The sequence below is a fragment of the Ctenopharyngodon idella genome, chromosome 1 (genome assembly GCF_019924925.1).
Source record: "Ctenopharyngodon idella isolate HZGC_01 chromosome 1, HZGC01, whole genome shotgun sequence".
NCBI classification, from domain to species: Eukaryota; Metazoa; Chordata; class Actinopteri; order Cypriniformes; family Xenocyprididae; genus Ctenopharyngodon; species Ctenopharyngodon idella.
Window position 1 is genome coordinate 33,734,565 of NC_067220.1, and position 26,107 is coordinate 33,760,671.

At 35.9% G+C, this 26,107-nt stretch overlaps 2 protein-coding genes across 3 annotated transcripts; one reads left to right on the forward strand and one right to left on the reverse strand.

The window, feature by feature from the left end:
* Positions 1-774: 774 nt before the first annotated feature.
* On the forward strand, positions 775-22,374 carry slc43a1b (solute carrier family 43 member 1b). Of its 2 annotated transcripts, none has more exons than XM_051902564.1 (15): positions 775-994; positions 7,118-7,275; positions 7,404-7,590; positions 8,482-8,537; positions 8,780-8,856; positions 12,974-13,066; positions 13,209-13,342; positions 16,084-16,220; positions 16,306-16,449; positions 16,703-16,738; positions 17,296-17,428; positions 17,514-17,643; positions 18,018-18,091; positions 18,692-18,815; positions 20,880-22,374. In XM_051902564.1, the coding sequence occupies exons 2-15, from the start codon at positions 7,122-7,124 to the stop codon at positions 21,066-21,068; spliced, it is 1,668 nt and encodes a 555-aa protein (XP_051758524.1). In that variant the 5' UTR covers positions 775-994; positions 7,118-7,121; the 3' UTR covers positions 21,069-22,374. The 2 variants fall into 2 exon arrangements, with proteins under 2 accessions (XP_051758524.1, XP_051758516.1); XM_051902556.1 differs by having other exon boundaries at positions 776-994; positions 16,303-16,449.
* Positions 22,355-26,002, reverse strand: med19b (mediator complex subunit 19b). Its single transcript, XM_051902896.1, has 6 exons — positions 25,673-26,002; positions 24,131-24,253; positions 23,842-23,975; positions 23,625-23,721; positions 23,450-23,544; positions 22,355-22,741 (listed from the first exon to the last, which is right to left on the reverse strand). Exons 1-6 carry the CDS (start codon positions 25,878-25,880, stop codon positions 22,673-22,675), a joined length of 726 nt encoding a protein of 241 aa, XP_051758856.1. The 5' UTR covers positions 25,881-26,002; the 3' UTR covers positions 22,355-22,672.
* Positions 26,003-26,107: the final 105 nt, after the last annotated feature.

Sequence of the window (26,107 nt, forward strand, 5' to 3'; positions counted from 1 at the left end):
CTTTTTGAAGAATACGGAAGGCGGTCTGGCGTAACTTGTTAAATATGGATTTTTTTTTTTTTTTTTTTTTTTACAAAAACGCATTGCTTCGCTTCAGAAGGCCTTTATTGACCCTCCGGAGCTGTGTGGAATATGTTTATGATGGATGGATGTAGATGGAGACACTTTCTTCAGCTCATACTCGGTTTGGTAACGCTTAGGCCTACTGCCATTATAAAACTCGGATGCCACAGGATATTTATTAATATTTTTATGATTGTGTTCGTCAGAAAGAAGAAAGTCATATTCACCTAGGATGGCTTGAGGGGGAGTAAAGCATGGGGTAATATTCATTTGAAAGTGAATTAATCCTTTAAGAGACTTGGTACAACTCTTTTGGACCGTGCGCCTGGCACGCTGTCCATTTTTTCCGTCGTTAAACTAGTGGATTCGGACACGTGACCTGCGCCCTGCGTTTCAGACCATGCGCTTAGATCGTTAAAATAGGGCCCTAACAGTTTCAACGTGGCTTTGAAAAAAGACACAAAATAGAAGTGCACCACCCATGATTTCTCACCAGTGGGCCTAGTACAACATTAATTTATTATTTGGGTAATTTCATATAGAAGACAAAAAAATCTCACCACAGCCAACTAACCAAAGTTTCGGCGGTTTGGCCACACGAGGGCGCCGCTGACACTGTGAGTGATCTTGCAGGCGTCTACGCTAACAGTCTCGTGTGCTCTCTCGGAAACATCCATAAATTGAGTTTTCGTTTTGAAAGGTGGGGAGGAGGGTCAATGCCGGGAGCCATTTATAGACAAAAAGAGCAGGGAGAGAGAAAGAGCATACAAAACTTGACATGTCCTTTTCAGTTTGTACAAACGTGCAAGTACAACCTGGAGTGCACGAAGAGAAAAACGCTAAATTATAGCACCACGGTTTGGAAAGGATACCAACACTGAAGAAAACCAGACACATGCCATTGCTATAAATAACAGTACATAAGACATTGGTAAGTTTACTCTCTCCAAGCTTCCAAGATTTTGGAAACTTGTTTTAAGAGCCAAGTTGATAAATCAATGCTCAGTTTTTGCAAACCACTTAAAAAATAAATAAATAAATAAATAAAGATTTGTAAATACATTACTGACAACAGTTTTTTCTCATTGTCAGTTAATTTTCCTAAGATGCACGTACTTTTGTGGGATAAAAACCGTACTTTATAAATGTCAAAATTGACTGCGTTATCTCATTGCTTTTTGATCTTGAATTGTGCATATGAAATTATATATTTTAGTAATCAGATTGTGTTTTGTGTCGTGCGTATTCTCATTTAATTACATTTAAATAGCATGTCAAATTACACAATCCAATGCAAGAATGAACATGTATTAATTTAATTATGACCTTTTACAATTATCAGTGGTCTCGAGTGCGCGCGTTGTTTTTTCCTTTAGGAAACTGAAGTGCGCACGCGGCACTTCCAGTGAGCTGCTGAGCACGCGGTAGCAACTGTAGCCGGTGTGAAGGAAACAGCTGTTTGTGTGTGTGTGTGTGTGTGTGTGTGTGTGTGTGTGTGTGTGTGTTGAGTTGATCTGAGCTGAGCTTAGCGTCATTACTTTGTGTGTGGTCCTGAACTAGTAAACCCTACTTTATGGGGACAAAATGTCCCCAAAAGGATAATATACCAGAAGTCTTTGATCTTGTAGGGAGATTTTGGTCCCCATGAGGAAAAAAATCATATAAATCATATTACATTGTTTTTTGAAAATGCAGAAAGTTTTCTGTTTGGAGGTAGGGTTGGGGATAGAATATACAGTTTGTACAGTATAAAAACATTGTCTATGAAAAGTCCCCATAAAACATGGAAACCCAACATGTGTGTGTGTGTGTGTGTGTGTGTGTGTGTGTTGAGTTGAGCTTCATTACTTACTTTGGAAATCTGCTTTTGACCTTTTGTAACTCAGTTCATCTTGTCTTCTTGAGTGGAAGTATTTCATCATAGATTGTCCCGTAACAAAAATATGTTTTAAGAATGTTCATCCTGTATTAAGTTATGAAAACAGCATTTCTTAATGTTCCCTAAACATTAAAAAAGTCCAGTTTTTTTTTTTAATGTTTTAAAACTTTTTTTTTTCTTGGCTATGCAAACATTCAGGGGAACATTTAATTTGATCACTGTGCAAACATTATGGAAACATAAAATGTTACTTTTAAATGTTCTCTGAACATTCTGAAACATTTAAAAAAAAATATTAGATGAACATCCAACTAAAACAATTCAGAAAACTATCCATATATAAATAATGTTTTTGTGCTAATGTTTTGAGAACATTATTAAAGACCAGATAACTTTGAATGAACATTCTGTTAACTTTACTGGAAGAACATTTGTTCATAACTGAGAGAACCTTGACAGAACCTTATTTAAAGTTCTGAGAACGATCCCTGTAAGCTGGGGTTGCATAATTAGTTCAACTTTTTAATTGTCCATTAGGTAAACACTTTTGTATGGAGCCAATAAAGGGACATGGTGATGGAAAAAATATGAGATGGGAGGCAAAATATATTTCAATGCTTTTGCATTTGCTCGCAAAGAATGAAAAGTTTTGCGAATGAACACAAAGTTTCTCGGTGAATGCAGCATTTTGCAAGCAATTGTAGAGTTTTTTCATATTTTATAGTTAGCATTGCTGTCCTGTACAAAAATGTGTTAAAAGAACGTTTTCATATTTTTAGAAATCCCAGAGCAAGCATGGAAAATCTGAGAAACCCTATTACAGCATGGAAAAATGAGGTCTTGGGGTTAAGTTGCACCAGGGAAATAAAATATTTGTGTTCAAGGTTACAAATTAGAACAAGAATATAGATAAGTTGTGCTTCTCATCAACAGTAAGCGAGTCATATGTTGATTCAGTAGCTGATCTGATAGATTCGGTGTGTTTATTCAGTGAAGGGTTTGACAGACTGATTCAAACCTGTAACTCCTGTGGCCTGTTGCACGAAGCCGGTTTCAGTTGCTACCCAGGCAAGTTAGATTAGTTTGAGATCTGGATCAGTTTGAGATCTGGATCAAACCTGAGTTTACCGAGAATGATTATACCGAGCGTTGTGAGACCGCTGAACCTGACTGAAACCAGGTTGGATTTATCTGGATTTGTCAACACTAAATCTATTCTGAAACTCAGAGTTTGCTCAGCTAGCTTCATGCAGCAGGCCTCTCAGTTTGTGCACTTGGTGAAGTTCACAAACGTGATTTCAGGAGGAGTGCACCCATCCAATCTTTCAAATAACTGCCAGAGCATATAAGCAGCCACTCACCTTGCTCTGACATCAGCTGTTTTGGCATCCCTCCACCTCCCCAATTCCACCAATGTAATTTAGGCATCTTGTTACCATACTCCTCTTCCAAGCACTAGTAGTCCCACTGGGGGTTATATCTAAGCTCGAGTTAAAGCTGGTTCCTCGAGCCCCTTATTAGCTTAAAGATTATATGATCAAACGAACTCGTGAATTAAATTCACAACCGCATACTTAGCATATTACTACTCTTACTATTTCTGCCATAGAAAGATTTGGTAAATGTAGTACGAGTTGTATTGGCTACTAGTATGCGGTTCCAAATTTAGCAACTGGCTCATACTAATAGTCTGAATCAGACTAAACAGGTCACACTTTTTGTAGAGCGATGTGGTGTTTCATGTCAGAAATATATAGATGCAAATTATGCCATCAGTGAACTTGTTCAGAATTTACTTGACTCATATTTTTTATTTTACTAAATCAATTGAAATTGCAACTTTTTGTTTTTAGATGTGCTGTATATCAATAAAAAGTGTGTGTTTGGTTGAGTTATTTGAAAAGGAATTAAAGGTGCAATATGTAATATTTTTGCAGTAAAATATCCAAAAACCACTAGGCCAGTGTTATATATTTTGTTCACTTGAGTACTTACAATATCCCAAATGTTTCCAACTATTTGTAAATCGTGAGAAAATTGCAATTTTAACCAAGACTCAGGGACGTGTGAGGAGTCGCCTGTCAATTGCGTCATACCCGCGTTACCCTCAGTTTCCGGTTTTATTTTGTAAAAACCATGGAAACACCAAAGACACTTTAAAATATCACGTTTTAATAGACAAGGGAACAACTGTTTGGTTACGTTTATAGACAGAAAACTAATTATTGTTATATAGCTCAACACGTTTAGTCTTACTGTTATTTTTTTGCAAGTACCATGCTTTACCATGCCTCAGAGAAAAACACTATTTTGTGAAGTAGCTAACATAGCATAATCAGATGCAGCTTTATTTTTAGTAACAGTAATACAGAATTTTCTCCATCATACAATACGTTTTAAAATTAATTGCATGCCATTTATCAACACAAGCCATCCAGCATTTAATATGATATTCTAAAATCGGTCTAGCTGACTGCAGTATCTCAAACAAGTGTCTCACAGCAGCCACCGAGCGAACGCACAGAGTAACGTTATAACACCATCTTCAACACACTCAAATGTATGTAATATGATAAACGGATCTGTGTTACCTCATACTCATGACCGGAAAAGCTGAAGCGGCGCCGGCGACTGTGGCATAATAAAAGTTCCGCTGCTCGTGAGGCGTGTGTTGCGCAATTGCTCCAGCGGCATCGTTCAGCTCCCACAACACTCTGTCCTGCTCTGCTTCATACAACAGTAACGTTAATAATCGCATCCATGAATGTGATTTCTTCCTGAGTCATATCCCGGTTGTTTCCACTGCCCGTTGAGGTGAAGACCACATGTCCCAAGATTCCGCGCTCAAACTTGCCGTCATCAAGCTACGACTTTGTTTTGAATAGGCCTCTAGCGGACAAAATTTTTACATATTGCACCTTTAACTCGAACAGGGAACAAATGCTTTTTCTGTTTGAATGAAACTAAATTGAGAATATATTTTCGCTGAATAAACATTTGTACAGAAACAGTTCATCACTTCAACTGCCTATTCTTCAATATGTCTGCCAATAAATATTCCTTTTGGTGTTCACAGTTAGATTTATCACACACACACACACACACAAAATTGTTTTATAAGATGAATTATAGCATTTATTTCTGACATTACTGTTAAAATGATCTGGTTTGGATATAATGTACAACAGGATCCAAGTTCATATGAGTGTTACTGCAATGTTTATTCTATGTGTTGGTGAAATCAGATAAGATACTCATGGTGTGCCATGAAGGTCTGTGACTATTTCTGGTGTCAGCAGGTCAGGGGGTGTGTGGACATGTGCTCTATGGATAATAAAAAATACTTCAGCCTCTTTTATCCATGTGACGAGGACAATTATTAAAAGCTGAGTTCAGAACATAAACAAATATAAATCATATGTAAACTCACAGATTGCAATGATTTGGGTGACAGACGCTTGAACTTCGTCCTAAATCACAGTCTCGTTCCATTTCATTTTGCAATATAGATGTGTGCTGTTCAAGAATGTGCTGAACAAAGAGGGCAAGTACTGACATAAACTTGTAACAGATCTGTTTCCAATGGGCTTTCCCCCCTGAATTCTTCTCATTTCTGCTGTCCACATACAAGTATAGTGAATAAACCTTGCTGTCCTGAATGAGTGCCGGTTCTTGGTGCAAAAAGGTGTCTATTCATACTTGCTTACATTTACATTTGTGGTCTTTAGTACACATTCAGGCATGAATGAGTCTCAGATGCAGGCTGTTTATTTTCATGAATGTTTTGTGTATAAAACTTTGGGCAAGTAGGGTCTAAAAGTGTACATCTCTAAAGACTTGGGCAAAAGTGTAAAATTGTAACATTCTAACTCATTCAAACCTTTTTTTTTTTTTTTTTTTTTTGTTGAAGTAAATTTGTTCTAGTCTTGTACAGTATGGTCAAACACATTTTGTTATGCCTACTATCTGGAAAAACTGAAAAGGTTAAACAAATTTAAATTTACGGTATATTATGATATTAATCGTTCAAATGTTGAACACCTAATTTATTAAAGAAGAGGCAGCACTCTTCTGTTGTCATTTTGTTTTTATGAATTAAGAATAGTCCTGTTCTGAATGTACAGTATTAAATTGTTGTATTAAAATTAGGGATGCACCGATACCAAGCTCATGTACTTGTACTCGTAAAAATACCGCCGATACCAAAGACCGACACCTCACGTGACATAACTGACAGAATTTTCCGTGCACAGAGACACCGACGGCAGCAGCAGAAACAATGTCAGCCTCAGAGGTGTGGAAATACTTAAAAAGGAATGATGACAACCCACACATTGCGAACTGCATGCTTTCAATCACAATTCGTTATCGATTAGTGAAGGCGGGATAGGCGGAATCGCGCTGAATGACACAGACCAGAAGCGCTCCCTCTCGCGCGCGCTCTCTCTCTTTCTTGCGCACGATCCCAGTTCTCTCAGACAGCGCGCGATCAGTTCTCCTCGCGCCTGAATGGTCAAATGCACACATAGTTGTCAAAATGTCCATAGTGTGGAGTATCTCACGTAAATATAGTCGGTTATGGCTTTAAGTGGATGTAAACATTTGGGTGAAAACAGAATATGTGTCAGTATCCATGGATTCGGTCTTAAAGGGACCGTAGCCTATATTTGTCATTAATGTTAATAAAACAACAATAGATGTTAAATAAATGTATACATGGTAAATAAAACTACTGTATCTGAATAACAAGTTTATTTAATTTGTATCTCTATAGTATTTGTTGTACTGTTTGTAAATTTCATTTTATATAACAACAATTATATATATTGGTAATTATGCCCTTTGAAGGTTATTGGACACTGTGAAATTTTTGTTCTTTAAGTTTGTGACAAGCACATAAAAATGATTACTTTTTTCATTAGAGTAATAATAAAGAAGCTGTCCTACATTCATTAGTCTCACTGTGTTGTGCTTGGAAAACTGCAACATCACCAAAACAAAGAGAGAGAGAGAGAGAGAGAGATTAATAAATGTATAGGCATCGGTACCGGTATCGGCGAGTACTAGAAAAAAAGTATCGGTACTCGTACTCGGTCCTTAAAAAATGGTATTGGTGCATCCCTAATTCAAATCATGTAAACTTGCTCCTTATTTGTGGTTTCTTTCATTCTCCAGTGCAATGGCTCCACCACTCTCGCAGGCCTACAGGAGGCGCTGGTGGATGGCTGTCACATCAATCATAGAAAATCTGCTCTTCTCTGCTGTATTGTTGGGTTGGGGTTCCCTCCTTATCATGCTGAAGAACGAGGGCTTCTACTCACACCTGTGTTCAGGTACATGGTTAGAACACATCCATCCTGACAGGCAAAGTCTTACTTGAAGTTGCTACTAGCAGTTTTAGGAAACAGCAACATGTAAAGTAGCCTATTTGACTACCTGATTCTTCTTCTGAAACTATTAGGGAATGTCACAGAGGGTCACACTAACGCGAGTTTAACGGGGCGGACGGTTTGGCTGAGCTGTATTGAACAGGAGGAGATTCTAAATCTGGGCTTCACGATTGGATCGTTCATCATCAGCGCAGCCACTCTGCCACTAGGTGTCCTGATGGACAAGTTTGGGCCACGTCCAATCAGATTGTTTGGCAGGTAAGAGACATACAGCTATCAGTATAAAACTTGAAAAGTCCTTAGAGATACTAATGCTGAATGTTGGCTTGACAAGTCTGGCCTGAAAGATTTTAATGAAGACTTTAAAGGGTTAGTTCACCCAAAAATGAAATTTCTGTCATTAATTACTCACCCTCATGTCGTCCCAAACCCGTAAGACCTTCGTTCATCTTTGGAACACAAATTAAGATATTTTTGATGAAATCTGAGCGTATCTGAGCCACACATAGGCAGCAACGACATTGCACCTTTTGAGGTCCAGAAAGGTAGTAAAGACATCGTTAAAACCGGCGACGTGACTACAGTGGTTCAACCTTAATGTTATGAAGTGACGAGAATACGTTTTGTGCACAAAAACAAAACAAAAATAACTACTTTATTCAACAAATTCCTCTGTCCTCTGTCATACTGCTACTCTATTTTCATTGCAGAGCTTCAGTGTTTACGTCCGAACGGCGGCTCAGTATTGGTCAGTATTGGCTCTGGTCACGTAAGCAGCACGATGCATACGTGTGATGCTGACACAGGAGCCGGCCAATACTGAGCCTGATGTCTTTAGTACTTTTCTGGACCTCAAAAGGTGCAATGTCATTGCTGGTTATGTGTGGATCAGATACCCTCAGATTTCATGAAAAATATCTTAATTTGTGTTTAGAAGATGAATGAAGGTCTTATGGGTTTGGAACGTCATGAGGGTGAGTAATTAATGACAGAATTTTCATTTTTGGCTGAACTAAGTTTGAAGGCGTTCATCTGCAGCGCGTCTGCTGCATGTGAACATGATATTTTATAAATATTAATCACTACTCATGCCCTGTAACCCACATCATGGTCACTTCCTCCAACTCTCTTTTTTAATGACTCTTGTAGTTCGTGTTTTGCATTTTCCATGGCTTTGATTGCAGTCGCATCTTATAATCCAAAAGGTCAGTAGTACTGCTTATTTATGCTTATTTTATTGTTAAATGAACATTTATAACTTTGAACAAACTATGCAGAGTAATATGCAGATAAAACATACATAGATGTATTAAATAAATTATATATAATATATGTGCACTGTATAATGTGTTTATATTTATATATTTATTTATTTTAATTCATTCCACATGTCTATAATTAGTGAATCTGCATTTTTAATGTAAGCATTGTTTCTGCTTTCCCTCAGTGTTATCATCTCTAATATTTATTGCTGTCTCCATGAATGGGTTTGGAGGAATCTGTCTAACCTTCACTTCACTAACAGTAAGAGACACATGTTCACACAAATATAAAATACACCATAAAAATTAGACTGACTTACATCAGCATTTTCACTCAGCTATATGGTGCTTACGTCAGTTCAGTTATTATACTGTATATACCCAAGATAACTATCATAATGTTAACTATGCAAAGTTGCCATTTGACCTGAAGGTTTCTGAGGTCCTCTTGAATTTTCATATTCTTATTGCCTGAACACTGTTTGTTAGTGGGTGGTGGTCATGTTGACTCTGTATTGCTGTTTAAGTGTGTGTGTGTGTGTGTGTGTGTGTGTGTCTATATATACACTTCTAGTCAAAAGTTTGGAATAATTAAGACTTTTTAATGTTCTTGAAAGCACTCTCTTATGCTCACCAAAGCTGCATTTAGATAAAAAAATACAGTAAAAACAGCAATATTGTGAAATACTGTATTATTACAATTTAAAATGTTCTATATCTTAATATTTTAATAAAGTTGAATTTTCAGCAGTTAGAACTCCCAGTCTTCAATGTCACATGATCTTTCAGAAATCATTTTAATATGCTGATTTAGTTTTACTGCTTAAAGGTGCAATATGTAATATTTTATCCAAAAACCACTAGGCCAGTGTTATATATTTTGTTCACTTGAGTACTTACAATATCCTAAATGTTTCCAACTACTTGTAAATTGTGAGAAAATTGCAATTTTAACCAAGGCTCCGGGACGTGTGAGGAGTCGCCTGTCAATTGCGTCATACCCGCGTTAACCCTCGGTCTGCCTTGGTTTCGGTTTTATTTTGTAGAAACCATGGAAACACCAAAGACGCTTTAATATATTACACTTTTTAATAGACAAGGCAACAACTGTTTTGATATATTTATAGACAGAAAACTAATTGTTGTTATATAGCTCAACACGTTTAGTCTTATTGTTTAAATCTAATTTTCTTGATTTTTTGCGAGTACCATGCTTTACCATACCTCAGAGAAAAACACTATTTTGTCAAATAGCTAACATAGCATAATCAGATGCAGCTTTATTTTTAGTAACAGTAATACAGAATTTTCTCCATCATACAGTACGTTTTAAAATTAATTGCATGCCATTTATCAACACAAGCCATCCAACATTTAAAATGATCGATCTATCTTACTGCAGTATCTCAAACAAGTGTCTCACGGCAGCCACCAACCGAACGCACAGAGTAACGTTATAACATCATTTTCAACACTCTCAAATGTATGTAATATGATAAACAGAGCTGCGTTACCTCATACTCATGACCGGAAAAGCTGAAGCGGTGCCGGTGACTGTGGCATAATAAAAGTTCCGCTGCTCGTGAGGCGTGTGTTGCGCAATTGCTCCAGCGGCCTCATTCAGCTCCCACAACACTCGGTCCTGCTCTGCTTCATACTACAGTAACGTTAATAATCGCATCCATGAACATGATTTCTTCCCGAGTCCTATCCTTATTCTTTTGCACCGTCCGTTGAGGTGAAGACCACATGTCCCAAGATTCCACACTCAAACTTGGCGTCATCAAGCTACGACTTTGTTTTGAATAGGCCTCTAGCGACCTCTAGCGGACAAAAGTTTTACATATTGCACCTTTAATATGTTTGTGTAAACCCTGATACATTTTTTTTCAGGATTCTTTGATGAATAGAAAGTTCAAAAGAACAGCATTTATTTGAAATAGAAATCTTTGTAACATTATGTGTCTTTACTGTCACTTTTGATCAATTTAATGTATCCTTGCTGAATAAAAGTATTAATTTATTAAAAAAAAACTTACCACAAACTCCTAAATGGTAGTGTAGCAGCACAACTGTTTCAGCATATTAGATTGACTGACTGAAGGATCATTCAAAAATTCAAAATCGTGTGACACTGAGGACTGGAGTAATGGCTGCTGAAAATTCAGCTTTACCATCACAGGAATAAATTACATTTAAACTATTTTCAGTAAATTGTAATATTTCACAATATTACTGTCTTACTGTATTTCCAAATAATCAGAAAATAGTTGGCAAGCATAAGAGACTGTGTAAGCTGAAATGGAAGTATGAAGCTTTTTTTGACTACACTTACTTTAAATGGCTGTTAAACATATGAATACTGCTCCTCATTACACACTATCAAAACACGTTTGTTATATTTCTTGTTCTGCATGTAAGAGCTGCTCTTGCATATCTTTTGCTGATCACTTCAGTGCTGCACATGTTTTCCATCCCCTCACTCTACATTTTGGCATGCTGGTCAGCCAATCACAGCACAGATCAGCCTTCACGCCCTCAACTCCGCCAAGCCCACCTTCTCCCAGCATAGCACACATTAACATGCACTGTCCTTGCTTTCTCTCACGTGTCTGTTTCTCTCTCACGCATTTGTGTCCCCTTTATTTTTACACTGCCAAAAACAACTGTGCAAAACAAATCTTCCATTATCTACCAAATATAAATGGACCATACATTTATTATTTGAATGAATCTAGATTATATTATATTAAGTATTTGCACTTAATGTCAACCCAATATTCACAACCCACTTCCATAATCCAATATAGTTCCAAGTACAACAGCATATTCAACAAAGCAAAAATTTATGATGGTAACTGATTTAATTCATCTGGATTTGAGAATGAAAAGAGTTTGTTCCTTGATAGTTTTGTAAAACTGTGCTTGACTTGTAAATGTGCCAGATTATTTGCCAACTAGATCATTTTGTCTTATAGACATGCAAACATTGCCACAATGTTCCCTTTTTAGTTTATCAACTGTACTGAACTATTTCACCCATCTCTTTTTGTCCCATATCTTCTCTCTGTGTGTATCTGTGATCTTTGTGTATTTACTGCTGGAATGTCCTGGCTGTCAGATTTTATAGGTCTATGCTAACACACACACACACACACACACACACACACACACACACACACACACACACACACACACACACCCTGAATTTAACTGAAACATGTTCAATTAATATGAGGTCATATGTATAATATAAACAATCTAGCAAAATGCTGTTTAAATAGTTTTAGATGGAGTATAGCAAGCCACACTGAAGGACATGTCAGCTTCCTGAAAGTATTTCATTTCAACGGCCTATTTATATGCTAAAATTTAAGAGCTGGTAATGAACTGTTTCTTATTGACAGCCTCTTGCCACTTGTTTGTGTTTGTCTCAGTTTGAATAGGGTTATTTGACTCTGTGTTTGTGTTCTGTTTGGGATGTGTGTGTGTGTGTGTGTGTTTATGTGATTGGAGTGCTAGAGCTTTGTTGGCACAGCAGCACAGGGATATACTTGGGTCAGCAATTTATTATGGCTGTTGCTACCTGTTCTTCATAATACCCACAAATATATTATACGCTAAGCGAGTCAAAAAAAATTAGAGAACTTTTGATTTAAATTAAGAAAGAAAGAAAGATGGACAGAATGGTTGATAAATAACAAATGGCTGCAACATGTGCAGAAACATATATGCCAGATATTTTATTTAATCACTCTTGTAACTGTGTACAGCTGTGTATTTATTTATTTATTTATAATTACATATTAAATAATTATATTATAATAATAAATAAAATAATATAAAATATTTTTTTATTAAATTTACTACCTATAATTATATACATACATATACACACATATATGTATGTATATAATTATATACATACATATGTTGTATAATATATGTACCAATTATATTTAACTATTAAATACATAAAATAAGATACATTTATTTATTTAATGTACTACATATAATTATATATTATATAATAAATATATTTACATACAATACGTTTATTTAAATAAAAATACATTGCAAAGCATATTAATTATTTTTTATGTATATGTCATTATCAAATTTTTGTATTACTTGTATAAGCAGTAGCAAACACCCACATAAATAGTGGAAATCTTGAGATGGTACAGAGAGGTGCTGTTCTGTGTCTGAAAAGCTGTAACTTAACATGAGGAGCTGTGTCTTTACATGCTGTGTAGCTAAAGGCTATTTCAAACTTCTAGCTCATAATGCTCTCTAGTGGCAATAGACAAATGTTACAGTTTGAATACATATATTAGTGCATTCATTTATGATTCTCTCTTCTTGATTGATTTTCTCAGTTGCCAAACATGTTTGGAAATGTGCGCTCGACGATTCTTTCTCTCATGATTGGCTCATATGCGTCCTCTGCTGTCACCTTCCCAGGAGTCAAGGTAGAGTTTTTTTTTTTTTTTTTTATGTACAAAAACACTTTAAACAACAGAAATACAAAGTATCGAGGCATTATGCTCAAAGACTTATCTCCTGCAACACAGCATTTGAACCAACGTTTCCTCTCTCTGTCTTGTCTTTTAGCTGATCTATGATGTGGACGTACCGTTTTCTGTGATCTTCTGGGTATGGGCAGGGCTTGCCTGCCTCGTCTTCCTCAACTGCTTTATTAATTGGCCGGGAGAATCTTTTCCTGCCCCTGAGGACATCAGATACATGTCAGTATATGTCAAATACATACACTATATGGCCAAAAATATGCCCAAAAATGTATTATTTTAATGGTTTAATTTAATTTCTATATATATTAGGGATGTAACAATACCCTCATGTCACGATTCAATACATATCACGATACTGAACTTACGATACGATAATATTGTGATACTCCAAGACATATGGTAAAAGCCAGGTTAACAAAAAATGTACTGTTGATTAAAATGCTAAATTTGGTATTACACTGAGGGTGGAAATGAATAGGTTTGAATAGGTTTTGGTGCAGGTAACCTAATGCACAGGACAATAGTGATACCAGAATAAAAATAATCATGATTCTGAAGCTGAATATACAGATTTATTTTAGACGAATATGCTTGCACTCTCATTATTTTTATTATGTGATCTAATATTTAAAATAATGTAAGCCACTTTGGTAACATAAGACATTTGGCATTATCAGGACCTACAATTATTCCCTTATTGCATTATTATACATTATATTCAACAATATATATAGTAGTTTAATGTAGAACTGACACTAAAACTCTGTAAACTTGAATTTTTTCTCACACAGTAATTTTCATTTTGGCTGAACTATACACAATACATTATTACTATCTACGATACATATTGTTGAATTTTTGTATTGAGGTATTGTGACACAATATATTGTTACATCCCTAATATATATATATATATATATATATATATATATATATACAGGTGCATCTCAATAAATTAGAATATCATGAAAAAGTTTTTTTTTTTTTCTGTAATTTAATTCAAAAAGTAAAACTTAAATATATTCTAGATTTATTAGACATAAAGTAAAATATTTCCAGACTTTTTTGTTTTCCTTTTGATGATTACAGCTTGCTGCTCATCAAAATAAAAAAAATCAGTATCTCAAATTATTAGAATATTTAATTTCAAGTTCTATTAAATTACCATTCTCAGGGTATAAATACTGGGTTTAGGTCAGTAATCCCAACAGCAGTCATGGGGAAGTGTGCTGACTTGACAGTTGTCCAGAAGACGATCATTAAGACCCTCTACAATGAGGGTAAGCCACAGAGGGTCATTGCTGAAAGAGCTGGCTGTTCGCAGAGTGCTGTGCCAAAGCATATTCATGGAAAGTTGACTGGAAGGAAAAAGTGTGGTAGGAAAAGGTGTACAAGTGAAAGGAATGACCGCAGGCTTGAGAAGATTGTCAGGCGAAGCCGATTGAAGAACTTAGGAGAGCTTCAAAAGGAGTGGACTGAAGCTGGAGTCAGTGCATCAAGAGCCACCGCACACAGACGTCTTCAGGAAATGGGCTACAACTGTCAAATTCCACGTACCAAGCCACTTCTGAAACCAAAGACAACGTCAGAAGCGTCTTACCTGGGCTAAGGAGAAAAAGAACTGGACAGTTGCTCAGTGGTCCAAAGTCCTCTTTTCAGATGAAAGTAAATTTTGCATTTCATTTGGAAATCAAGGTCCCAGAGTCTGGAGGAAGAGTGGAGAGGCACAGAAACCTTGTTGCTTGAAGTCCAGTGTAAAGTTTCCACAGTCAGTGATGATTTGGGCTGCCATGTCATCTGCTGGTGTTGGTCCACTGTGTTTTCTGAAGTCCACAGTCAACGCAGCCATCTACCAGGAAATTTTAGAGCACTTCATGCTTCCTTCTGCTGACAAGCTTTATGGAGATGCTTTCATTTTCCAGCAGGATTTGGCACCTGCCCACACTGCCAAAGGTACCAAAAGCTGGTTCAATGACCATGGTGTTATTGTGCTTGATTGGCCAGCAAACTCGCCTGACCTGAACCCCATAGAGAATCTATGGGGTATTGTCAAGAGGAAGATGAGAGACACCAGACCCAACAATGCAGATGACCTGAAGGCCGCTATCAAAGCAACCTGGGCTTCCATTACACCTGAGCAGTGCCACAGACTGATCGCCTCCATTTCACGCCGCATTGATGCAGTAATTCATGCAAAAGGAGGCCCAACCAAGTATTGAGTGCATAGAAATGAACATACTTTTCAGAAGCCTGACATTTCTGTTTAAAATATCCTTTTTTTTTATTGATCTTATGAAGTATTCTAATTTATTGAGAATTGGTGGGTTTTTGTTAAATGTGAGCCAAAATCATCACAATTAAAAGAACCAAAGACTTAAAGTACTTCAGTCTGTGTGCATTGAATTTATTTAATACACAAGTTCCACAATTTGAGTTGAATTACTGAAATAAATGAACTTTTCCACGACATTCTAATTTATTGAGATGCACCTGTATATATATATATATATATGTATATAAATTTTGCATTTTTGTATTGTGATATATTGTGACAAAATATATTGTTACACCCCTAATAAATAAATAAATAAATAAATACACTACCATTTTTTTTAAAAGAAATTAATACCTTTATTTAGCAAGGATGTATTAAATTAATCAATAGTGACAGTAAAAACATTTATAATGTTACAAACGTTTTCTATTTCAAATAAATGCTGCTCTTTTGAACTTTCTATTCATCAAAGAATCCTGAAAAAAATGTATCACAGCTTCCACAAAAACATTAAGCAGCACAACCGTTTTCAACATTGATAATTAGAAATGTTTCTTAAAGACCAAACCAGGAAATTAGAATGAGAACAGAAAAATATATACAGTATCTATATATTACACAAGATATACACAAATTATTGTGTCTATTATTGTAAAATTCTCTGTTTCTTTTTATTTCATAGTACAATGGAGAAGTTGAGAGGTGAAGTAGAGGACCATAAAATGACTGACACTCATGTGACTCTTAAAGAGCAAGAGTTGACCAAAAAACCTTCTACTGATGAAGCACCCAGCGATGGAACTGTAGCAGAGAACCAGGGTAAGTCCACAAACACACAGTCTGCAAAAATAATAAATGAAATTGATAATAAAATAATGCTTATGTGATCAATGTGGAACAGCAGGACCTCCCTTTCGTCGTTCTGTGTGCTCACCTATTTTCCTGTGGAGTATTATCACCATGGCGATGACCCAGCTCCGTGTCATTTTTTTCATGGGTGCCATGAATAAGATGTTGGAGTTCCTGGTTACCCATGGTGACCCTAACCGTGAGCATCAGCTAAATATTTAAATCGTTTGTTTTTATGAAATTGAAAAATGTGAAATAAAAATATATGCTCCTTTAAATGTGTTTATGTAACTTTGCTCAAGAACAGATGGGTAAATGTAATTGGCAAAAGCTTACAGACTTTATGCTGTAGTTTTGCAGAAGCATGTATTTGTGGGTGGGTGTTTGTAAGTGGGTAGTAAACATAGTTTTATATTGCACTATTTTCCACCACTTGTTTGTGTCTGTTTTAGCCTCAGAGGAGTTGGAGAAGGAGGCAGAGGACCAAGGTAAGAAAAATCATGTTATTTTCACCTAACCAATATGTGTTTCTTTTGGTTTTGTAACAAACTGTGGCCCTACAAAGTATTTGGACACTTATGACACACTTATTGTTTGAATGATATTGCACTAGATAACAGAATATCAAACCAGATAGTTATTTTTGAAGGACACTTTTCAAGTGAGACATTTCACACACAAAAAAATGTTTGTTGACCTTGATACCAGTTGGTTAAAGTTTCAAAATGGCTCATGAAGTTAAATTACTTCTGAGAAAAGATCTAGTATCATTTATTTGGTTTAATACATTGATATCTAATTCAATGTATCAGTAAAATTATCAGTGAGTATAATATCAGTATTATATGGCAACATTATTCCGGGATTCAAAGAGCTTGTGTGTGTGTGAGGACCAGTTTGAGTTTTAGATCATCGGAGTGAGGACAAAGAGAGTGAAGTGAGGACATTTTGGCTGGTCTTCACTTTCTGAGAGCACTTTAAAGGCCTGTGGTCTATGGAAAGTCCCCATTAAAACATGAAAACCCAACATGCGTGTGTGTTATAGTGAGTCTCTACTCGTCCATCTTTGGCACTCTTCAGCTGCTCTGCCTGATGTCCTGTCCTCTGATTGGCTACATCATGGACTGGAGAATGAAGGAGTGTGAGGACGTGGTGAATTCAGCCGAGGGAGAAAAAAGGTGAAGGTGGAGAAAGAGTGAAATATCGAATTACTTTGATATGTCAGTGATATGGTTACATTTTGCCTTTCATCGTTTTCTTCAGTCCATCTGGGCCTCCAAAGAGGGACAGAAAGATCCAAAAACTCACCAACGCCATCAGAGCTTTCATCTTTACTAATATACTGCTAGTCATCTTCGGCATCATCTCCCTCATAGACAATCTGCCCATTCAGGTTAGATACAATGTCACAAATTTGCTTATTTGTTTAGAAAGGTTATTTATTTTATATTAATATTATGTAATTACATTATTTAATTATTTTATACATGTTATTTAATTATTTTATATAATTTATATAACCAGGAGAATGTTATTCAATTACACATTTTTTATATTTTATTTATAATATATAATTTATATAATCATATATAATTTAACTTTTATATTCATATAGAACTTTACACTCATATATTTCAGATTTTCAGTGTGGTCTATGATTTTCTTGACCTTGTTGTGTTTTTGCTGCAAAACAAACATTTTTATCAGCTTCTCAGTGTGATGACTGTAAATTATTATATGTATTTGTCTTTTTTCTTTCTGTTTCAGGTGGTGTCTTTTGTTCTTCACACTGCAGTTCGAGGTTTTATTCACTCCTGCTGTGGTGGGCTCTATGCTGCTGTGTGAGTTTTACTTACCAAAATCCACTTGATTTTTTTTTTGTTGTTTGATTTTTGGAGCTGCTTAAAGATGAAACTATCTAAACACAACAACAATTTTCTCGCATCAAGATTTGGCTAATAATTCCAGCTAAAAAGCAGAAATGAAGGAAATGAATAATTTGAATCAGTGTTAATTTAGTGTCACTGATACACTATTATAGTTTTTGTTAATATTTTGAATTAGATTTTATTTTCATTTTAATTTTAGTTCAAAATTAAATTTTTTTGTAATTTTGTTATTTTTAGGTTTATTTTATTTCTAGTACTTGAACTTAAACTAAACAAAAATTAGAAATGCTGCCTTGGCAACAGTGTACTTACCTAAGAAAGTACTGGGTAATACATACAAGGCAACTACATGGGTTAAGGTTAGGTTTAGGGGTAGGTTCAGGGTTAGTATCTACCCAGTTATTATTTTATTTCAAATAATGTTTTTTTTTTATTTTTTATAGTTATTAGTTTTAATTAACTAAAATAGCCCTGATTTGATAGACCTGGAAAAAAAATGGCTCAGTAAGTTGGATATGTATAATACTTGCTGTTTTATCTTTTTATATTTAGCTACCCAACCAATCACTTTGGCACTCTGACGGGCATGCAGTCCATGATCAGTGCTGTGTTTGCCCTCCTACAACAACCACTCTTCATGTGGATGGTGGGACCATTGAAGGGTGATCCTTACTGGGTGAGACAAACATTGTTGAGAGTAATACACCATTCATGTGCATGGCAAATGTGTGTGTGTGTGTGTGTGTGTGTGTGTGTGTGTGTGTATACAGTCAAACCAAAATTTATTCAGACACCTTGAACATTTCATTCATTAATACAGTTTATTCACTATAGTTTAAAAAAAATGGTAATAAAATATGACAAGATCTCAGAGTTAAACTGTGTCAGAAAAAAATAATCTTAATTGTGTCAGATAACACTTGAGCAAAACATGGTCAGGTCAAAGTGTCTGAATAATTTTTGGTTCCAAATTTTTATCAGTTTTACCGGTAGTCCACTGTATGAAGAATTTTTGGGTATAATATGTCACAGTTTCCTTTATTTGGCTATCCTCACTTACATAAATGAACTACAGTGTCCTGCACCCACTAGTAAAAATATATCAAAAATGTCTGAATAATCTTTGGTTTGACTGTATATACAGGTGCTGGTCATATAATTAGAATATCGTGAAAAAGTTCATTTTTTTATTGTAAATTATTAAAAAAATGAAACTTTCATATATTCTAGATTCCCTACATGTAAAGTAAAACATTTCAAAAGTTTTTTTTTTTTTAATTTGTTGATTAGAGCGTACAGCTCATGAAAGTCCAAAATCCAGTATCTCAAAATATTAGAATATTTACATTTGAGTTTCATTAAATGACCATCCCTACAGTATAAATTCCGGGTATCTTTTGTTCTTTGAAACCACACTAATGGGGAAGAATGCTGACTTGGCAATGGTCCAGGAGACAATCATTGACACCCTCCACAAAGAGAGTAAGTCACAGAAGGTCATTACTGAATGGGGTGGCTGTTTACAGAGTGTATATCAAAGCATATTAAATGCAAAGTTGACTGGAAGGAAGAAATTGGGTAGGCAAAGGTGCACAAGCAACAGGGATGACCGCAAGCTTGAGAATACTGTCAAGTAAAGCCAATTCAAACACTTAAGAGAGCTTCACAATGAGTAGAATGAAGCCGGAGTCAGCGCATCAAGAGTCACCACACTCAGACATCTTCAGGAAAAGGACTACCAAGCCACTTCTGAACCAGAGACAACGTCAGAAGCATCTTACCTGGGCTAAGGAGAAAAAGAACTGGACAGTGAACAGTGGTCGAAAGTCCTCTTTTCAGATAAAAGTAAATTTTGCATTTCATGTTGAAATCATGGTCCCAGAGTATGAAGGAAGACTGGAGAGGCACAGAATCCAAGCTGCTTGAAGTCTAGTGTGAAGTTTCTGAAGTCAATAATGATTTGGGGGGGCCGTGACGTCTGCTGGTGTTGGTCCATTGTGTTTTATCAAGTGCAAAGGCAATGCAGCCATCTTCCAGGAGATTTTGGAGCACTTTATGCTTCCATCTGCTGACAAGCTTTATGGAGATGCTGATTTCCTTTTCCAGCAGGACTTTAGCACCTGCCCACAGTGCAAAAACCACTTCCAAGTGGTTTGCTGACCATGATATTACTGTGCTTTATTGGCCAGCCAATATGCCTGACCTGAATCTATGGGATATTTTCAAGAGAAAGATGAGAAACAGTCGATCCAACAATATACAGATGATCTGAAGGCTCAATAGTGCCTCAGCAGTGCCACAGGCTGATCACTTCCATGCCACACTTCAGTGGTGCTGTAATTTGTGCTAGGAGCAAGTCATTTGCTGTAATATGTCCTGCCGATCAAGTATTGAGTGCACAAAAGAACATACTTTAAAGAACTTGAACTTTTCTGTTTTGCAAATCCATTTTTTGATTGATCTTAGGAAATATTCTAATATTTTGAAATACTGGATTTTGGACTTTCATGAGCTGTACGCTCTAATCATCAAAATTTAAAAAAAAAACTTTTGAAATGTTTTACTTTACATGTAGGGAATCTAGAATATATGAAAGTTTCATTTTTAAAAATAATTTATAATAAAAAAATGAACTTTTTTATGATATTCTAATTATATGACCAGCACCTGTATATATAGCAGTTTCACAGAATTAAGATTTTGGACAAAGTACCAAACATGACACTTTTTGAATCAACAGATCAACTTGGGCCTGCTTCTGTTCTCATTGGTTGGATTCTTGCTGCCAGGATACCTCTTCTACCATCGGAGACAACTTATAAAGGAGAAGGCAGCGCGTGATAGTCTGTCAGTGAGGCAGTCAGTGCAGGAGAGCGTCAGCCTCAACCAAACAAATGATTCTTTATATAAAACCAACGGGAACGTCTGAGCTGGAGAACATTTATTATTGAGATGTATGTGAATTATAGACCTGATTTATGAGGAGTTGTTCCATTGCACTTCAGAAACTGAATTATTGGGCTTCCTGTTCAGTCACTGTAGAGACTTGACAAATATAAAACAGTGTTAGAAAAATCAAGTGAAAGTGCAATTTAAATTATCAGTCTAGGCTTTGACTGTGTGACTGGGCAGGATGTATTTTCAAGGATTTTATTAACACTTGCTCTACGTTGTTGACTTGTAGAGCAAATTGACAGACAAAACGAAAGGATGCCACACTGAGCATTTTGTTTGTTAACATTACCATCTTAAAAGTCTCACCATCACAACCACATTTACAGTGTTTTCGTGGTTGTACCAGACATAAAAACATTATGCTAGGGCATAAAGTATGTAGTGTGGCTGTTTCATTATTATTACATTGACACTTTGAAATGTCCAGTAAAATGGTAGTAAAACAAGAAGGGGTTAAATGTCACCAAAAGCATCTAAACTTCCTTCCACGAAGCACTTCCTGCCTCATCAATTTTGTTCAAAATTCAGAATCTACTTTTTAATATTTGTTCACAGTGTTATTGTGCATAATTTATCAGTGCATGTTATACCAAAGACAATCATTTTGTTTAATAATCTTTCAGAAAAACTTGATCCAACTTGCTGAGATACTTTTGAAACGAAACTCGACCTTCAGTTTCCACGTCTCGTTCAAAAAGCCTCCTCGAAAGTCTGTCAGAGGTTTCACAATTGACTGTAAACTCATATTCTACAATGACATGATCATCAGTATGTATGTGCAGGTCACAGACATATTCAAACTCACTAGTATGAATGGTCACTATTTTTTAAATGATGTTTGTCATTTAGTGGAATTTTGCTGGACTTCATCTCCCATCAAGACTCAGGGCAGGTAAATGAGGCAGGGTTTCATGTAACACTCACTTTACCTTGACATGGATCATTTTAACTATAAGCCTGTGGCCTCGAGTAGATCTTTTCATTGTAGGTTCTCAATAGATTTTTATGCCATCCCACTTTGACTAAACATGATGGACATTCTGCTTTATGTGACAACTGGTAAATACACGAGTATTTTTATTGCAGACACCGGTTTTGCACTGTTTCAAAAGTACTGTTCTGTATGTTACAGAGCTGTAATCATGTTCTCAAAGTTTCAGTGATTCTAGTGATTTTTCAACATAATGGTGCTTGTATTGATTGTGCTCATGACTGTAAATATGCCTGAAGGGGGGGGGGGAAATCAAATAAATACAAAGATTTTGTCACAAATCAGCCCATTTCTTGGCTGATTGTGTTTTATTTGTAAAAAAGGTTTTAAAAAAAGTTGAATGAAAAATGTTCCATCTCATAAATAGATACAGAGGCACTTACAAATGTAACATATGATGGTTTACCAGGTGTTCTGGTACTCAGTACATTACGTAACGATATACTCTGACACATATATACACACAAATCTGACTCTCACTGTAACTGCAACATTAAATTTGTCACATACCATAAAGGCCCAGTTTTTCAGCTTGTGCTTCACTTTAACGCCTTTAATTCCTGGGTTTTCTGCCATTGAGGCAGTTCTTATCTCAAACTGCTGCTGCTGCTGGGCTGAGCTCCAGTCATGCCTGGGTGATCAGGACTATGGCGATTCTGAAAACAGACAAACATCATAATTATAATATTATTACAAATAATAGAAATAATACTGTATAAAACTTTTGTATTTATTGGAAGATATCAGGTGTACTATTGATCATAATTAAATTAATGTTTGAACAAATCAAAAACTTACACTACAGTTCAAAAGTTGAGGCTCTGAATTTATTATTATTATTATTTTTAAAGAATTTAATACTTTGATTCAGGAAGGACTTATTTGATCAAAAGTGACAGTAAAGTCATTTATAATGTTACAAAAGATTTCTATTTCAAATAAATGCCATTCTGATGAACATTCTATTGATCAAAATTTATGCTTTCCACAAAAAAAATTAAGTATCTGTTTTCAACATTGATAATAATCAGAAATGTTTCTTGAGCATCAAATCAGCATATCAGAATGATTTCTGAAGGATCATGTAACACTGAAGACTGGAGTAATGAAGCTGAAAATTTAGCTTTGCCATCAGAGAAATAAATTAATTTTTTTTTTTAACATATTTAAATGGAAAACAGTTATTTAAAATTGTAATAATATTTCACAATATTACTGTTTTTACTGTATTTTTGATCAATTAAATGCAGCCTTGAAGATTTCAAAATTCAAAAACCCCTAAACTTTTGAACGTAGAACTCCTATAAAATAAGTCCATTTGTAACATGTGTTTTCATGTAAAGTGTATAACAACTCCAATTAACCTTCTTTTTCTTCTTATCTTTCTTCTTTTTCTTTCTGTCCGGGTCATCGTCCTTCTTTTTCTTCTTCTTCTTATGGTCTGAATCTGATGGAGTTTCTGTAGTAAAAAAAGTGACTGACAGTCAATATGTAACATGTTCATGTTCATCTCTTTGTGTGTTTGTTTGTGACAGTCACCTGGTGGTAAGGGATCTTGAGGCCGATGATGTTTATGTTTGTGTTTGTTCTTCTTCTTCGGCGGTTGAATGTGCATCAATCTGTATTGCTCTGGCAACTTTGGCAGGAGAGAAAGAATCACATAAATCATGCATGCAAACAGCAATATATGACTGACCCACAATAAATGCATAGGGAGTCCTTCTTTTGTCTCTCTCATACACACACACACACTTACAGGCCCAGTGTGTAGCCTGAAGCCGGTGAGCATGACCCCAGTGAGAGGACTGAAAGAGTTGTTGCACACTGGCGGCTTCTCAATGAGAGAGCGCAGAGAGCTGTTGTCCTGAATACCTGGGCTGTCAATCATACCTGGAGAACAGAAGGATCAAAAAAACAATGTAGGTACTAGCTTAACCCAGGCCCAGTGTTGTTATAGGTAAAGTCAAGTGTATACTGTGTTTATTTTTCCTCACTGGAATATTTTCCTAGAACTGCTCTAGAATCGTGAAAGTATGCATACGCACCAGGAAGCTCTGGAAGAAAATTACTGAGTTTCTCCTTCACCTTCTTTCCGCAGAACTTGTTATAAGCGTGCTCCAGGTTGTAGTGTGTGATGAGATTAGTGTGTCCTGTCAGCTCATTCTCCACTGTCAAAAAGATATGAGGGGGTTAAGAGGTTCAAAGAGGCAATCAAAACAGCTCTATTGACTCGAAATCTACCCATTGACATTACAGAATTTACTCTGGTAACTCTGCAAAATACCTAGATCAGTAGTTCTCAACTTTTTTGACTTCAAAGCTGAAAGGTTTTCTCTGGTACATCTGTTGTAAGGACAAAGTTTTGTTTTCAAAATAGATTACAATAAGTGCCTAAAACAATCATAATTAAAATAATTAAATGTCAGAATTCCAGAAGTTCTTCTGGGTTCTACAGAGCCTCTAAAGGGACATGGTCAAGGAAAAAATGAGATGCGAGGAAAAATATATATTTCAAAGTTTTGCATTCTTTGCAAGCAAATGCAAAGGTTCTCGGGGGAACGCAAAAAATTTGTGAGAGAACGCAAAAGCACTGACAAATAATTTTCCTCCCATCTCATTTTTGTCATTCACCATGTCCCTTTAGGGGCTCCATAGAGTTCCAACTCTTTTTAACAAATAAATTTACAAGACTTTTCCAGTCGTTTGAGATTTACTGGATAAGGGATTTTAAGAAAAATGATTTTTAAAAATATTTTTTTACCTACAATTTCTACTTGATAAAATATTTTACAGCTTCTAACTACCTAGAGGAATGGTACATAATGTATATTCATTATAAAAATAGCATTTTAGATTATATTAATTTACTTTTAAAATGAGGCTTCCTCATATATTCGGGTTTTTCAAGTCTTTCGTGGAAATCCTGGTTCTTCATAGAAAAGTTGTTCAGTGCTTAATTATATTAAAAAAGATATTGATTTTTGTTGTTTTAGCTTGTTTTAAAGCTTGCTTTGTCTTATTTGAAGTCATCTTGAGGCCCCCTTGGAAATTTGCTGAGGCCCTCTAGTGGGCCTCGGACCCCTGGTTGAGGACCACTGATCTAGACACAGTGCCTATTGTTACTACAACAAAACCATAAAAAATTAATGTGATATATGTGAATTCTTCCAGGGATGTTTTTAGTAAGGGTCTAACATGACATGACATATATTTCATACATAAGTACTATGGTATTTCAATATCTCATTACCATCATATTGCAGCAGCATGTGCATATTTGTTGATGGTATTAATAACAGTGAAGGTATTATTAGGACCACTGCATAGGTAACTATGGTATTATAATGGTACAGTAAGTACAGTACCTAAACGTACCACTGTAAGCCAATGTTATTTAGAGATGGTACCAACCAAGATGTTCTTTGAAGTACTTTGTAAATACAATGGCACACGAATACGATAATCATTCAGTACTGGTAATCATACAATCACTGTACAACGGCACTGACACTGACACAGTACTTTATTATATATTATTCCTCCCAATTAATACAATACTGAAAATTAAAAACAAAAAAGGCGCTCACTGGGCAGTTCTCGCAGCAGGTAGAAGGGCTCGTTCATCGCGGAGGGTTTTCTGATCTGACCCCCTTCATCCACCATCTGATGCGGGAAACACATCGGGCCCATGTTTTGGGGTACCTGAGGTTTCCCAGATCCAAAGCCCAGCGCAGACGGTCCTACTGGACCCTGGGAATCAGGCTGACCGTACAGTGAGGAGAAGATTTCTGTCATGTTGACAAAACTACTCCACGACGTTGTTACTGTGGATGTTTGTATGGCTTTTACTATTGCTGTGAACGTCCCTGACGTTCTGTTGACAATTACTTCCGGTTGTTCTTGTACCTTGGGGAAATTTACCGTAATTTATCAAGTACGTACATGATCGTATTGTGTCCGATTCATACATTTCACTAAATAAACTCATAATTTGTCGTAAAATGCGTTATATTGTTTAATAC